The sequence below is a fragment of the Pan paniscus genome, chromosome 19 (assembly GCF_029289425.2).
Source record: "Pan paniscus chromosome 19, NHGRI_mPanPan1-v2.0_pri, whole genome shotgun sequence".
Classification (NCBI taxonomy): domain Eukaryota; kingdom Metazoa; phylum Chordata; class Mammalia; order Primates; family Hominidae; genus Pan; species Pan paniscus.
In genome coordinates, this window is record NC_073268.2 from 9,594,457 (window position 1) to 9,609,059 (window position 14,603).

At 57.9% G+C, this 14,603-nt stretch overlaps 1 protein-coding gene across 1 annotated transcript in view; it reads right to left on the reverse strand.

The window, feature by feature from the left end:
* Positions 1–10,337, reverse strand: part of RTN4RL1 (reticulon 4 receptor like 1) — a 91,356-nt gene extending 81,019 nt beyond the window's left edge. The window contains exon 1 of the mRNA XM_003816857.5: positions 9,855–10,337. Within this exon, the coding sequence (XP_003816905.1) occupies positions 9,855–9,867 (13 nt within the window). The 5' untranslated portion in view covers positions 9,868–10,337. The remainder of the gene's footprint in view (positions 1–9,854) is intronic.
* Positions 10,338–14,603: the final 4,266 nt, after the last annotated feature.

Consider the following 14,603-nt stretch of genomic DNA (forward strand, 5'->3'; position numbering starts at 1 on the left):
GGGCACAGGGCATTGTGGAATCCGGCCGCTGTGTAAGGCCTGGTTTCAGCAAAGGCAAGACAGGAGGCTGCTGGGAGGGTCAGGAGATGATGGTGGCCTGGGCTCAGGTGGAGGCACAGCAGGCAGTGGCGGAGGAGGTGCAAAGGGCATCATGGGAGAAGGGCAGGGCTTCGCGAGGCACGGAGGGTGTGGGAAGGGCAGGGTCAGCTCTTGGGCTGGGGGTGGCTGGAGAGCAATGGTGCCAGATGCCATGATGGGGAAATTGCGGAAGAGGCAATTTCAGACACGCCGGGTTTGAGAGGCCTTTGAGGCCACCAATGAGGGCACTGAGGGTCGGTGGGCAGGTGGCTCTGGACATCAGAGGCTGGAGACGGGATATCCGGGGAGTCAGTCAATGGCCGGCCACTGCAGCCACGGCCGTGCTGAAAGCCCCCAGAGCCAAGCATGGCGCTGCCCGGGGAGGTGCCACATTGGAGAGGTGGCAAGAGGAGGGAAGCTGGCCAAGACGGCCGAGAGGGGCAGCTGCAGAACCACGGAGGCTGCCATCAGGGAAGCCGGGGAAGCAGGACGGCCAACAGGGCCGATGCCCCAGAAGGTCAAGGAGATAAGGAAACGGTCTGTCGGGTTCAGCGTCAAGCCAGAGCAGTGACCGTGGATGCCGGGGAAAAAGCAGGGTCTGGCTTGAGGAGTGAGAGGTGAGAATAAGGAGACTCTGAGTGTGGACAACCCCTTCCTCGATCCGGGCGCAGAGAGCCAAGCGGCCGCGAGGGGTCCGAAAGGAGGGGATGCAACATCCCATCAGCCGCAGGTGACAGAACTCAAACCCCTCGCCCTGTGGACAGCGGACGGTCCTCCTTGTTAACACGCAACGCTCAGCACACCCAGTGGCTTCCTATGTCCTGCTAGGAGGGACCACAGGGGACTCCAGAGCCTCCAAGCTGGAGGGGCGGCCAGGGTGGCACCGAGGCCAAGCGAGGAAGCCCTTCCCCCTGGCTCTGGCTCTGATCATGGCCCCCCTGCCCTGGGCTCTGACATTAGGTACCATTTGAAGAAACTCCTGCTATTGAAAAACCTTTGAAGGCTGGGTGCGGTGGCTCATGCCTGTAATCCCAGCACTTTGGGAGGCCGAGTTGGGAGGATCACCTGAGGTTAGGAGTTCGAGACCAGCCTGGCCAACATAGTGAAACCCCGTTTCTACTAAAAATACAAAAATTAGCCAGTTGTGGTGGCAGGTGCCTGTAATCCCAGCTACTTGGGAGGCTGAGGCAGGAGAATCACTTGAACCCAGGAGGCAGAATTTGCAGTGAGCCAAGATCACACCACTGCACTCCAGCCTGGGTGACACAGCAAGACTCCATCTCAAAAACAAAAACAAAAAACAAAAAAAACTTTGAAAGACCATTGATCTAATCATATTACAGATGGGTAAACTGAGGCCCAGAGATGAGGAGACATGTCTGGGGTTCTACTGAGTCCGCCCCAGAGCTGACCGAACACAGCCCCAGGGTGCCAGCTTCGGTGGTCTTTCCACAGCCCCACAGTTCCTGGAAAGGAAAGGGCCGTGGCAAGGGCAAAGCCAGGGTTGCATACGGGGCTGCGGTGAGAGACGGAGTCTGGCAGTGTGTGATGAGAGACAGAGAGACGCAGCATGTGGCATGCGGCACATGCCAGCGACAGGCGGCAGCAGGCGGGCAGGCGGGCGGCCGGGCTGCAGCGCCAGAGCATAGCCATTGTCCCCAGCGTCCGGCCTGCCCAGGTGCCCCTCACTGGCCATCAAGTGACTTCCCTCGGTCCTGCCTCCCCTGAGGCTGGCCAGCTGTAGACCCCAGGCCCACCTCCACACGTGCTCCTTCCTTCTCCCAGCTTGCTCAGACAAGCCCATGAATAGAACATTAAAGGCAAAACCTTCTAAAAGGAAAAGCAGCTCCCTGGTAGGAGTCACCCCACTAAATGTCAAATGCAGAGCAAGGCTTCTTGCCTTGTGCGCTTCTCACTCATGGAGGCACCTTAGCCTCCATATCCCCATCATCCTATCGCCGTATAAATAAATCATGGTCAGGAGAATGCCAATTTCCCCCCTAGGGCCTCATGAATCCCTCAACATAAGCATATGTAAAGGCCCCCTTCACTGCGTGCTGGTCCTGGTGCCCAGAAAGAGATAGCAAACCCTGTGGGGATGATTTTGGAGGCAGAAGCAAACTTTCTACCACCTCAGTGGGCTGAAAGTTGGGAGCCCAGCTTTTGTCCTGATTTGGGAAAGACCCTTGCTCACGTAGTTGTCACCATGATGCCACTACCCTCTGGAATCAACTCAGTGAGCTGCCAAGTGGCCCATCGCTGGGGGCTGCAGTGGTCTGTCCCCTGGCAGACATGTCACGAGTCGTGCCCACCCACCCCCTGTGAGGGCAAGCCACACACCCACTCAGCAAGTGTTGTTCCTGACATGTGGCACACACAGCGCTGGCCTGCCCACTCCTGGGAGCCCCTGCCCCCACTGACTGGCTCACCATCGTGCCACGGCGCCAAGCCCTGCCAGTGGACCAATGCTGTGGGTGCCAGCAGAGGCTCTGGTGCACTAGGGTGTCCTGCTGTGCAACAGTGACCTCTGCCACACACACTACAGGGAGCCTGTTGCATGCTTTGCCAGGTGTGTTTCTGTACACACACACACACACACACACACACACACACACACACACGCACACACACTATGGTACCAACTCTTGCTGTGCCAGCACAGAGGTCTCCAGAGCGACTCTCCTGAATCAGATAGCAGGGGCTGTTTGCAGTTTCGTTTCCACGCTTCGCTGACTGGTTAGACAGTGATCACAGGTTCGGAAGCACGCGCCTCACCACAGCGGAGGAGGCCTCCACTCTGAAGCGGGATTCCACGCTCCTGCACCCTAAGATCAGCTAGACTCTGCCTTGTTTCATCTTCTTTCTTTTCCTAAAGAATCACGGGGAGAACTGACCTGTCTGGGACTCAACCGTGGCTGGAAGGGGACAGGAGAAGCCCTTTCTGGAGGACAGCTGAGCCCTGCAGCTGCCATCCTGCCTGGCAGGCTAGGGCTGGGCTGTGGGAAGGCCCCCCAGGAGGTAGGGAGCACTACAAGGCAAGAGGGGCAGGTATAGGTGGTGGAGCCAGTGTGTTCCGGGGCTGTGCTAGCCAGTCCATCAGGTCACCCTGGAGGGAAGCCAGGGAGAGCAAACCATGGGGAGGGCTGAGATCCCAAGCAGAGCACAGCCCCCCAATAATCCATGGCCCTGGGCCCTCCTCAGAGGCATGAAAGCAGGCAGGAGGGTTCCTGGCCCACTGTCCCATCTCTGTCCCCAAGGAAGAAACCAGGGCAGGAGACAGAGGTGAGGACTGTGTCTTCCAGACACCGGGGGAGAGGGAGTAGGAGAGGACATATGAGACAGCAGCTCAGGCCCCAGGAGTCCCAGATCCCAGCCAGAGAGGCTCCTGAGGAACCGCAGAGGGGAGTGCATGGGAACCACCAGCAAGCTCTGCGAGAAGCCAGAAATGAATCAGCAGCGCCCAGCGCCCCACAAAACAAATGTCAGAGAAATCAAGACAGATGGGCACGTGAGACAGTGGAGCACAGAGGTCCAGAGGGCAAGGGAGAGGGTGGGCTTGACAGACAGAGCGGGGGCTGCATCCTGACTCAGCAGTGCGCCGGCTGGGTGCCCCAGGGAAACGGACTCCAGCTAGCTATGCCTCAGTTTCCTCATCTGACACGGAGGAATGAGCACAGACGGATCCTGCAGGGTGGGGGTGGAGGTGGCATGAGATAAGGCGTGGAGCACACTCAGTGAGGCTGTAACAAGTGCTCAGTAAACACAAGCGGCTATTGGCAGCATGTGGACAGTGACAGGCAGGTGGGGAAGAGCAGGTTATTGCCTGCTGCCTGTTTCCAGCTAGCATCCATATCTCCTCCCAGCAGGCTTGGCTGGGTATGCTCTGTGAAGCCCGAGGTGGCTGGGACTCATTCTAGTGATGGACACCAAGTCAGCGGGCTCCTCTCTCCAGTTCCTCGACATCCCTGGAGGCCCCTCTGCTCCGGCAGCCCTAGCCTTGGAACTGATGGTTCCCTCAGTCTTCTCCAGGCCTTGGGGGGGGCCCTCACGCTAGGGTCCCTTCCCAACTCCTCTCTGTCTCATTTCTGCCCAGGGAGGTCCGGCCACTGCACCCCGAGGAAAGGGCTGCTTCCGGCACTCTGCGTGGAGGTCCTGGCTTCTGCCGTCCCTGGAGGCTCCGTTCCCGTTTCGCCAGCTATTTTGCTGCCTCGGCCATCTGTTCCCTCCCTGTCATCTCCTCTCTGCTTTAACCTTAACCACTACTTCACTGCAGATGGTACCAGGCAGTTCTGCTCTCGACATCCTTCACGACGCCTGGCCCTCCTTCTCATCTCCAGCAAGTGAACCGCTCTGTCCTTTTTAAAGACTCATCCCAAAGACACGGCCAGAGCTTGGAGTTGGATTCGCCCCACACAACTCCCCCTCCTTGATGCCATCTGCTTTCAACTCCACCACTGGCCAGGGGCAAACACCTACCCCTTCCCCTGCCTTTTCCTCCTGAGACTTCTTCTCAAACTCGGCCAAGAAGCTCTCCTGGCATGGACAGCGTGTCTGCTCCGGGTCTCTACCTGGTCTCCATCAACAGAGCCATGTAACCGCCCAGAGGGCTCCAGGTCCGCAAGCTGAGGCGGAGGCCAGAAACTCTGAAGTTCACTCCTACTGTGGAGGAACGAGGGCTCGTGCTGGGAGTTTGGGTCATGAACAGTTTCCCTGTAGAAAATGGACCTGAACACTCTGCAGTAAGGAATTGTTTCCCGTGCTGGCATGGTGGGAACCGAACCAAAACACATTTTCTATGTTGTCTGAGCTCACAGGGAACATCCCTCTGCTGTCCTTGCTGTTATTCTGGCATGCTGGTGAGAAAATGCATGCATGGGCTTTACTTAGCAACTCGCTCTGCCTCTCCTCTCTGTCAGGGTGCTCCCCTAAAATCTCTCCTCTTGGCGTCTTTTTTCTGGCATAAGGACCCGGAGCTTTGAGGAGCGCAGCAGCCCAGAAGCTCCTAAGGAGAGAAGCTGTTTTGGTGAGATTGGTTCCACCAGGCTACATGCCTTGACTGGGACAGAAATGGGCTGGGAAGACCGAAATTTGACTTCTGCACCTGGATTTGGGCTAAAAAGTCTCACAGCTCAGCCTCCTTGATAAGGGTTCTTCTATCTCCCCTCTATACTTCCTCTGCAGCAGAAAAGAGTATCTTGGCCGTGCAGGGAACGCTCTTCTCTCACTCTCGCCACTGGGGTTAAGGGCAGATACATTACTAACAGCTCCAAGTCTTGCTTGCCCCCAGAGAGAGGCAGAGATGTAGCCTGCCCACATGTGGACACTTGAAGACTCTCCAAACACCTAGAGGAGCTCTGGATTCAAGTGAAGCAACCATCTGATGCCACCACGGTCCCTCCTTCCCTTTGCCTTCCCTTCTTCCCACAAAAGAGAAGCCCAAATCCGCCACCAGACCAGCCCATCTGCCCGTGGAAACCAACGGAACCAAATGCATCGTACTGGGTTGCAGGCCTTAATCTAGCTCTCGCTGAATTATTCAGGGATGGCATTAACTTATAAATGAGTGTGTTTGACTGATTTTGTGGTTGATGTACAGATAAAGTCTAATGAAAGACAGTTATAAGATTTTAAATTATTAATTAGACTGCCACTTAACAAAGCCTATTTGGCACTCTATTTTCTTGCTTAACAAGACAAAAACTTTAAGGAAAGGTTCTGTATTAGCCCAGAGGCTCTGGATTTGCATTCTGTTTTCATAGCTCTACACAGGAAAGCCACGGGTCCCGACCTTAAGTAGAGGCCACTTCTGGCAAAGCAAACCCCCCAGCGGGCCGCCCTTCCTTCCTGGATGTTGCTGGGTGGCTTGGGGCCTCGCTTGCCCTGCTGCCTCTCACCTGTTAACCAGAGGCTTGCTTTTAATATCCCTGGTTTTGCCGGCTAGGCCACAAGATGGAGAAGCAGGGAGGGCAGCTGCTGAAGCCTTCAGCTACCAGCACTGTCAGCAGCTTGGTCCCACTGGGGTTGTTCTAGTTCACAGAGGTGGGGCTGTGGCCAGTAGAGTCCTTTCATTAAGAGATGCAAGGCAGTCCCCTCAGTCCTCCCAAAATGTCATGCCAGGGGACAGCTTTACTAGGACAACCAGGAATCAGAGAGATGATCCTTATGGCCCAAGGTGTGCTCCGCCTTCCTCCTCCTCTGGGGCTTCATACCACTGCACCCCTCACTGCATAGGGCACCCCATTATCAAGACCATGAGCCCTGCCCTTTGCAGAAAGATGAGGGGTTTTTTCTCTTCCCTCCTTCCCACAGGATCTAGGGAGGGCTACTCTTTCTTCATCTTTCAAACCCTTTTCAGAATCATAATTAAATTATTACACTCCCTCAGGTCCAGGACCCCACATAGGGCTCTGCATATTATAGGCAAGAAAACAGCAAGAACTATTTAAACACATCCTATACCTTTTTTTTTTTTTTTTTTTTTTTTTTTTTTTTTTTTTTTGAGACAGAGTCTCGCATCTTCTCCTGGGCTGGAGTGCAGTGGTGCGATCTTGGCTCACTGCAACCTCCGCCTCCCGGGTTCAAGCAATTCTCCTGCCTCAACTTCCCAAGGAGCTGGGATTACAGGCACGAACCAGCACGCCCGGCTAATTTTTGTATTTTTAGTAGAGACGGGGTTTCACCATGTTGGCCAGGCTGGTCTCGAACTCCTGACCTCCGGTGATCCTCCCAACTCGGCCTCCCAAAGTGCTGGGATTACAGGTGTGAGCCACTGTGCCCGGTCTTTTTTTTTTTTTTTTTAAAATAGAGTCTGGCTTTGTCCCCCAGGCTGGAGGGCAGTTATACAATCTCAGCCCACTGCAGCCCCCACCTCTCAGACTCAAGTGATCCTCCCACCTCAGCCTCCCAAGTAGCTGGGACCACCAGTGTATGCCACTGCAAATTTTTTTAAATTTTGGCCGGGTGCAGTGACTCACACGTGTAATCCCAGCACTTCAGGAGGCCGAGGTGGGCGGATCACTTGAGACCAGGAGTTTGAGACCAGCCTGGCCAACATGGCAAAACCCCATCTCTACTAAAAATACAAAAAATGAGTCAAGCATGGTGGCGTGCACCTGTAGTCCTAGCTACTTGGGAGGCTGAGGCAGGAGAATTGCTTGAATCTGGGAGGCAGAGGTTGCAGTTAGCTGAGATTGCACCACTGCACTCCAGCCTGGGCAACAGAGTGGAACTCTGTCTCAAAAAAAATTTTTTTTTGTAGAGACGAAGTCCCACTCTGTTGCCCGAGCTGGCCTCGAACTCCTGGTCTCAAGTGATCCTCCTACCTCGGCCTCCCAAAATGCTGGGATTACAGCCATGAGCCACCGCACCTGGCCTCCTGTATCATTTTCGCTTGGAAACTTTGGGAAGAATTCTAGAAGCAGACACTTCAATGGCCACCTCCCTGGGCATTAGCCTCAGGCATGCTTTTGGCTTTGGGCGCCTACCTAGAATCCATACAGAGAATCTGAGTGTCCTATACAGGTGTGCAGAAGAAACTAATCCAAAAGATCAGGATCTGGGGCCAAGAGAGAAAACTGCCTGCCCAGGAAAGAACCAACACAAGTCACCCGTCCACACGATGCCCTAGGGGCGGTCTCCAGGTCACCCAGGCTGAGCCCAGCCCAGTGAAGGGCTTCTCTGCTCTGCTTCCTTTGGGCCAATCCAGGTGGAAACCTATCGGTGGAACCTCTTCAGCCAACCAGGCTGTGCGGAAGGAAGAAACAGCCCGAGTGGCAAACACACGTGACTGCTAAGCCTCCGGTGGCCACCTCTTGTGCAGGGTAAGGAGCCTCCCCCCGGGGAGCGGCCCCCACAGTGCACTGGGCTCATCCACAGCTGGGCCTCTGGCTAGCCAGGGTGGGAGAGAAAGGCTCTTGGAGGCTGCTGGAGCCTCCTTGGGCACCTAAACCATATAAATAAAGTGCGTGGGCTGCCTGGTGGCTCATTTTTAACTATAAACTGCCAAAAGACAAAAGACCAAAAGGGAAATGAGATGTCAGTTCCTCTCCATTATCCCTATCACAGACCTGCAGCCCAGACATGGCGGCCTCTCAGAGCTGTCTGGGAAGCCTTCTCGACCGGGGCAAGTTTGCACGCTCCAGGCCCAAGTTTCTCAGACCCGGGCTTCTGCTCAGCTCTGTAAAAAGCACCTTCTCTGTGCAAAGACACTTTGGCCAGCACTGCTCGGTTGCTGAAAGGACTTTTTGTCCCTTTCTGCAGGGAAAAGGAGAACCTGGGGTGTGTCTGCGAAGCGGTTTCTCCGACTAGCCCCAGAGACTCTTCCATACCACAGCGAAGGCAGCCGGCGTTTCCCCCTGAACTGCACCGACCCACGTGGAGGGCACAAGTCACACACAAGTTTGTTACTATTCCAGGACGACGGGGCAACTCAACTTCCTCGGTCGGCCCAAGCTAGGACCACCACACGGCCTTCACTGCCCCACCAAAGGCGTGGTTCCTCCACCCACCTGCCTGACCTGCTTATATCTGGGTCTTCGCCATCACCTCCACATCTGCTTCTCTCCGCCCATCTTAGGGCTTCGCTTCCCCCCACCTCCCCAACCTCCCCCCCCTCCACCCCCTCCCCGTGCGCGTTTTCTCCTTCCCCATCCTGCTGTGAGGTCAGAATCCTGTGCTTACGACACCTCGGTCTGTTGCCATGGAAACAGGGGCGGATTAAGGCTGGAGCGCGGAGCGCAGGGATCAGGCCCCTCGGCTACCTGAGCTCCCGCCTTAGCCGGCTCCCGCAGGGCCAGGGCAGCCAGCCGCAGGCGCCGCGGCTTCTCAGCCTCCAGGCCGGGCCAGGCGCGGGGGGGATCCCGGCGGGGCGCCACAGCCTGCTCGGGCCTGGGAGGGGAGAGAGGCAGACGCAGAGGCTGGAACAGCTGGTGGCGGGGCCCGTGGGCTCCCGGCGTGATCACCTGCCCTCCCAGGGCCCGGGGGACGGCGCCCCGCGTGGCAACCACGTGGGGGCGCGGCGGGACTTCCCCGGTGCCCGCACCAACTTTGCCGCGCTCGGTACCGGGCCGGGCTGCCGGGGCGTCTAGCTACGGTGGTCGCGAAGCCAGCTGTCCTCAAGTTGAGCTGGGCACCGGTCGCGCACACTGGCGGCACGGCTTTCGCGTCCCTCCGCTCCCCGCATAAGGAAAGTTTGAGGAACTGGACATCAGGCGCTGGCCGCTCCCCACCCTCAGCCGCTGGGTGCCCAGAGCCCATCCCTGGCGATCAGAGCAGAACTGCAGAGAAGACGTCCGCGTCCGGGCCCCGTCTGGGGAGCTAGGGCGCGCGGGGAGCGCCCGGGCCGCGCGGTCACTGACCGCTGGCTGCACAGGGGCGCCGTGCGGACTCGGCCTCCACAAAGCGGCAGAAGCAAGGGCGTGTGCCCGCGCAGGGGATGGAGGCTGCAAGTGCAAAACTTTATCCCAGCAAAGCAAAGGTCCCAGGAGGCCGGCTCCCCTTCCACCACTGGCCGCTCACTCTGGTCTCCGACTGACCCCTCCGGGCCGGATCTCTAGGCCTGGCCACTCGATCCATGGAGAAAACCCCGTGTCTCACAACTGGCCACTGACGGGAGCTGAGCCCCAGCAGCAGCCCCTCGGCGGGTGCGCCCGGCAAAACCCACCAGCCCGCCGGGGGCTACTTCCCAGACCGGGAGCCCCGGCGCCGGGCGGCTCCCGGGCTCGCGGCTCTTTCCGGAGCGCATTCAACTTCAACTTGCCCCTGCGGCTCCAACTCACCTTTGCGAAGCATGTTGGCCACGGGGCCGCCGCTCCGAGGTCGGCCTAGGCGCACTCCCTCCCGGGGTCCAGATTCAAATCCCTGGGCGCCAGCTGCAGCTAATCCGAGCGCGTCGAGGCGGGGGCAAGCCGGGGATCCGCTCGTGCCCGGTGGCCCGGCCCCGCAGGGGCATGGTGAGCTCCAGCCCCGCGCCGAGGGCACCGGCGCCCGCAAGCAACCGTGGTGCTGCCCGGCAGCCCCGCGCGCTTGCTCAGCCCCGGGGCGAGCGGCTTGCTCCGCGGAGCCGGCGGCCTGCTTCTGCCACCCGGAGCACTTTGCAGGCGGTTTTGAGGGGGGACGCCGCCCCCTGGCCAGCCGGCCGCAGCCCCCTCCTCTCCGCCCCCTCGGACCACCGCCGCCGCGGCTGCAGCAAAAGGGCGCTCGCACGCACCGCCGAGCTCCAGGGAAAGCGCCCGGCGCGCGTTTGCAGGACCGAGCGATCGGCGGAGCGGGGCGCCTCCCTTCCTCCCCCCGGCTTCCCCCTCCTCTCCTCCTCCCTCCCTCCCTTGCTCTCTAGCTCCCTCCCTCTCGCTCCGCTCCCCGCCCCCGCTCACGGAGCGCCTCCCATACAAAATTTATGAAAGTGCTCTCAGCTCGCAGTGCCGAGCGCCGTCCTATTCCCAAGGCAGCAGCGCTCAGCCGCGCGGCGCCGCCTCCCAAGGTGTTTTCACTGCGCCCGCCCCCGGGGAAGATGCTCGGCCCGCGTCCGTCCAGGCACCTGCCCCAGTCCCCAAGCCGGTCCTCGGACCACTCCACGCCCCTCCCCGGCCCCGCAGGCCTCCTGGAGCCCGAACCCGCAGCCCAGCCCCCGCCCGCTCGCCCTTCGCGGCTGGAGGTCATCGGGAGACGCGGCTGGGACGCGAGGACCGCCGCCCAGAGTACGGATCGCGAGTCCGCTCCCTGCCCCGTCTCCTCCCTGGCCAGCGCCCCTTCTCCCAGTCTCGACGGCTCTTCCCCGCACTGAACAGCTCCAGCGAACCCGGCTGCCCCGCACCCCGAGTCCCAGGACACTGTTCTTTTGTGGGGAGAGGAGGGGAGCAAGCATTCAGAAAGGGCCAGCTGCAAATTCCAGGGAGAAGGAAGGACCCGTGCGGGTTCGGGTGGGCTGTCTCCGCCTGGGTGGGGTGGCGGCGGGGGGTCTCTGATCTCCCTTGGTCCACACAGACCCCGCCAGGGGGTTCGCGGAAAATGGAGGAGGCGCGCTTGGAAAGCGGGTCCCGCAGGGGCCTGTTGAGCTGAGGGAAGAGAAGGTTCGGGCCAGGCGAGATCCTGGGTGGAGGCGGCACCCCCTACTGGCCTGGGATCAGAGGGATTCGGAGAGAAGAAAAAGCGGATGGACCAAGGCTGTCATTCAACACACATTCACCGAAGGCTCAGCATGTGTGGGGCACTACTGTTCCTGAAAATTCAGCAGACGAAAGAGACTTGTCTTTGCCCTGTCCTCAAGGAGTTTCCATTTTAATAGGGGCCAAATGAGGAAAGTCCAGAGAAGATGGGAAGATTGTGCTTCGAAGAAAAACAAGCAGAATATTGTTCTGGAGCTGACACGGGGGTAGAGGTGGCAGTCAAGGAAAGCTGCTCTGAGCAGGTGACATCCAAGCAGAAATCCAACTGAATCCCTCCTTGTAGGAAAAGGTGACATGATAGGAAGGTCAAAAAGAAGGTCAGGGCTGGGCGCGGTGGCTCACGCCTGTAATCCTAGCACTTTGGGAGGCGGAGGCAGGCAGATCACGAGGTCAGGAGTTCGAGACCAGCCTGGCCCGCATGGTGAAACCCGGTCTCTAATAAAAATACAAAAATTAGCCGGGCATGGCGGCAGGCGCCTGTAATCCCAGGTACTCGGGAGGCTGAGGCAGGAGACTCGCTTGAACCCGGGAGGCAGAGGTTGGAGTGAGCCGAGATCGCGCCACTGCACTCCAGCCTGGGTGACAGAGTGAGACTCTGTCTCAAAAAACAAACAAACAAAAAGGGCCAGGCTGGGCGCGGTGGCTCACACCTGTAATCCCAGCACTTTGGGAGGCTGAGCTGAGCAGATCACTTGAGGTCAGGAGTTCGAGACCAGCCTGGCCAAGGTGAAACCCCGTCTCTATTAAAAATACAAAAATTAGCCGAGCGTGGTGGTGTGCGCCTGTAATCCCAGCTACTTGGGAGGCTACGGGAGAATCTCTTGAACCCAGGAGATGGAGGTTGCAATGAGCTGAGATCACACCACTGCACTCATGCCTGGGTGACAGAGCGAGACTGTCTCAAAAAAACAAAACAAACAAAAAAAAGAAGGCCAGTCTGACGTATTCACTCACACCTGCATTTGGTGGCACTGAAGCTTCAGATTTGAGCTAAGGCTCTGGGCTTGGACTTCCAGAAGCTTCAGGTGTCGTGGGAAAAGAAAGACCCGCAAACCATCTTAGAGTGTGACTGACAGAAGTCACAAAGACTGCGAAAGGGCTCTGCTAGCTCTGCCACGGGCTACCGGATAATCAGGAAACAGTCACAGAAGAGGTGCCCTTGGAGTTAGGTCTTGAAGGCTGAGTTCACCACACTAAGAAGGGGGAAGGGCATTCCACGTAGATGCTTGAAGGTGAGAAGTAACCTTGTTCTGAAGATAGATAAGATTGGTCCTTCCTGAGGACCATGGGCTCACACCTATAATCTCACCACTTTGGAAGGCTGGGGTGGGAGGATTGCTTAAGGCCAGGAGTTTGAGACCAGCCTGGGCAACAGTGTGAGACTCCATCTCTGTTTCAAAAAAATGTTTAAAGATAAAAAAAGATTGATGGCTGCTACTCTGGGCACACTGCCCATGGCCACAGGAGCAGTTAAACACGAACAAAAAAAGATTGGTCCCTCTTGGCGTAGAACAGAAGGTGAGGTATTCCTTCTCTTAGCCACCAGCTACAAGGCAGTGCTCACCCCACTGCCTGCCTTAGCCCTGACACTGGGAGCCTGAGAGGTCCTCTGTAAGTACACCGAGGCCCAGAGAGGATGAACAACTTGCTCAACGTCACATCACAGATCAGCGATAAAGTGTGGGCCTGACTCAGGGCCTGAATGTGGGATAATCCTCCTTCCACCTCTCCAAGCCGCCTCCCCATGACCCCCTAGCCCACAAACTCTAGCGTCTTAGGAAAAGTTGGCTGGGGCTGGGCGTGAGTGTGAGAAGCAGAGTTATTTCAGGCCTCAGGAGGGTTGGGTGCTGCCTTGGAGTCCAGCCAGGGAGTGGGGGCGAGTGAAGGCGGGTGTTGTGGTGTACTGTGGGGGTGCACTGTGCCCGCCTTCTTGTCAGGCAGTAATTACTCAGACTGCTGAGTAACTCAGGCAGGGAGACCCCCACAGACAGATGGAGGTGCCCTCAGCCCAAGCTGAATGGCAGCCCCCAATGTCCTGCACCACGGGGTCTTGGGGAAGCATTCTCACATCTGTTCTTCATGTCCAGTTCTCCTAGGCATCATCCGGCTTCCTAATGGGGGCCAGAGCAGCTCATTAGGCACAGCGGGTGCGGGGCAATGTTACAAGAGGGATGGGACCTTCGCCATCAAACAGGCCCCACCTCTGATGAGGGAAAGGTCCCAAGGGATATGGCGCCTGCTAGGGAGAAGCCATTGCTCAATTGGAGCCAGTCCTTTCCCCTTGAAACTCCATGCTGCAGTCACAGCTAAGGCTGTCCACAGGCTGGGCAGCGGTGTCCTGAGAGAGGAGGGGCTGAGCTCCTGGAATTCAGATCTTGCACCCTGGGGATCCAGAGAAGCTGGGGGGAGATGGGAAGGTCTAGTCCGGATGCTTATCGAGTTGAGGGGAGTGTTCCTGGGACCCACATTGGTCACTTTTCTGTCTAGAGCTACCTGTCCTAAGAGTGCCGGTGGCCTGGGGGGCACAGCACTGACCCTTGGTGATGGTCCCTCAGCTGCTCACTCCCTGCCTGTCCAGCCATTCCTCCTCTCTGGGCAGCCTCCCAGGCAGGGCCTGTCTCTGGCTGCTTGTTTTTACTTCTCCCTGCACCTTAATTAGGGGTTTCCAAGCAGGGAGGGCCTCTGGGGGAGCCCGAGGCCACAGAGCTGACTTAAAGGGCCAGCTGTGCTCACAGCACCACCGCAGAGAGAGGAGGAGGATGCCAGGGGGCTGGGTAGACCGTCAGCCCTGGAAGACCATTGTTCCCCGGGACAGACTGCTGAGGGCCAGTCCTGCAGGTACTTTGCTCTTCCAAAGGTCAAAGCCATCTCACTGGCTGTCTTCTCTTTGGGGTCTCTGGGGCTCTGGCCAGTGATCAGGAGAAAGACCAGCCCTGAGGGGCAGGGCAAAGGTTGGCCAGGGTCCAGAAGGGTTAGACATCACAGTCCTCCACTGCCCACCTTCCCAGGAAAGTACCCTCAGGCTGTGGGCCTTCCCCAGAGGGGCAGTTTCTACAGGGTCTACGCAGTGGATTCTAAAGGTGATAAAGGCTGGGTGCAGTGGCTCGCGCCTGTAATCCCAGCACTTTGGGAGGCCAAAGTGGGAGGATTGCTTGAGTCCAGAGGTTCAAGACCAGCTTGAGCAAAATAGTGAAACCTTATCTCTACTAAAAAAAAAATTAGCTGAATGTACGCCTGTGGTCCCGGGTACTCAGGGGGCTGAGGCAGGAAGATGACTTGAGCCCAGAAGGTTGAGACTGCTGTGAACCATGATCGCACCACTGCACTCCAGCCTGGGCGACAGACCAAGACCCTGTCTCAAAA